The 1,455-nt window shown below is 51.0% G+C and overlaps 1 protein-coding gene across 1 annotated transcript in view; it reads right to left on the reverse strand.

The window, feature by feature from the left end:
• The window catches only part of LOC102831090 (uncharacterized protein C11orf53 homolog), a 1,528-nt gene extending 905 nt beyond the window's left edge, over window positions 1-623 (reverse strand). Inside the window, exon 1 of the mRNA XM_006862495.1 lies at window positions 9-623. Within this exon, the coding sequence (XP_006862557.1) occupies window positions 9-623 (615 nt within the window). The remainder of the gene's footprint in view (window positions 1-8) is intronic.
• Between the last annotated feature and the right edge of the window lie 832 nt (window positions 624-1,455).

Below are 1,455 nucleotides of genomic sequence, written 5' to 3' on the forward strand. Positions count from 1 at the left end.
ATGTGTGCCCCCTCATCGGTTGAAAGTGGCACCACCTTGGGCGTTAGGTCATTTGCCACCATCATGAAAGGAATGAGGGAGTAGAGGGGTGGGGTTGGGTACTCCAGTGTGTGGTTCAGCTCCTCCATCCCATGTAGTGGGTAAGACTGAGTGCCAGGCAGGGTGGCTCCCCGGCTTGAGCTCCTGTGTTGGGTGATGCTCCCTGACTCCAGCTGTGACAGGCAACTCGTGCTGGGTGGCAATGTCTGCAGAACATCTGCGGACAGGGGGTCCAGCTGGCTGAGACCATCAGGCACTGTCTGCTCCCATGAGTCCCTAAGTACAAAGTGTGTGGGGTCGCTGGGGAAGGGAGGTGGCAGGAGAGGCGACAGCGGGGAGGCACTGAACGCGGAGCTGGTGTTGGGAGTCAGGGCCGGTGGCCAGTAGTCTCCGTAGGGCTCTGTGAGGTAGGAACCCAGGATGCCGGGGTAGCTCTGCCCGCTTGAGGACTCACAGGAAAAGGGCTTAGCCACACTTGAGGTGTAGCCGTCACTTGAAAACAATTTAGCATTGTGGAAGTCTGAGTCAGATAAGAAAGATCTTCTTACACTGTAGTAACCCGACATCACTGGAGAACCTGGCATCTGGATAAATGGAGACTGAGAAGAACTGGCCTTTTGCTAGTTGAAAATAGCATGACCAGGGCGTCTGACTTCTAACTTCATAAAAGGGAAGGAAAATCATCAAGATGAACAGCCTCCTCACTCCAAACGTTATTTTACCAACTTGGACATTAGCTATCACTTCCATTGCACATGCTACTTTTCTGGGTTTGATAATTCACTGACCATACTTACAGCTATGGGATTTAATAAGGGATGTAACAGGTTACGATGCAGGATCAGAATCAACTCGGGATACAGTTCTTTGGACAGAATAATGTCTCAGCTATTCTCACAAGCAGACCCTCAGAGGCATCTTGGGCCAGGTTGGCTTCTGCTCAAAACTCCTTAGCTATTCCCATAAGTGCCCTGGGGGTACCCCACTCCATCAGTAAGCCCTGACACAAAGGCACTCAACGCTCATGCTCAGTTAGTTGGCAAGCCTAGTTCTGTCAACACACGTGCCCAGAGGGACTCCACTCCTTAAGGAAGTCTGAAAACTCTCAGTTCTCTTGCTTTTGTGGATAGGCACACAAACTGTAACCACCTTACTCATGGGACCAGAAAGCCCACTGGGCCATTATGACTGGTCTCCAGGTTCTGCTGCTGCTGCTTCTCTGCCGCTGCTTCTCGATGTCTCGCACCGTCTCGAATGCTACAGGTCTTTCTTCTGTCTCATGGGTCTAGGGGGTTCTCAGTGTAAAAATCCTGGGTACAAATGACACACTCTGATCCCATCTCAACTTTTTGATGGTAATGAGCTCACTCTCTGCTCTAACCTTCTACTTCACCAAGTATGATGTCCTTCTCCAGG

The sequence above is a fragment of the Chrysochloris asiatica genome, unplaced genomic scaffold (genome assembly GCF_000296735.1).
Source record: "Chrysochloris asiatica unplaced genomic scaffold, ChrAsi1.0 scaffold00048, whole genome shotgun sequence".
Taxonomy (NCBI): Eukaryota; Metazoa; Chordata; class Mammalia; order Afrosoricida; family Chrysochloridae; genus Chrysochloris; species Chrysochloris asiatica.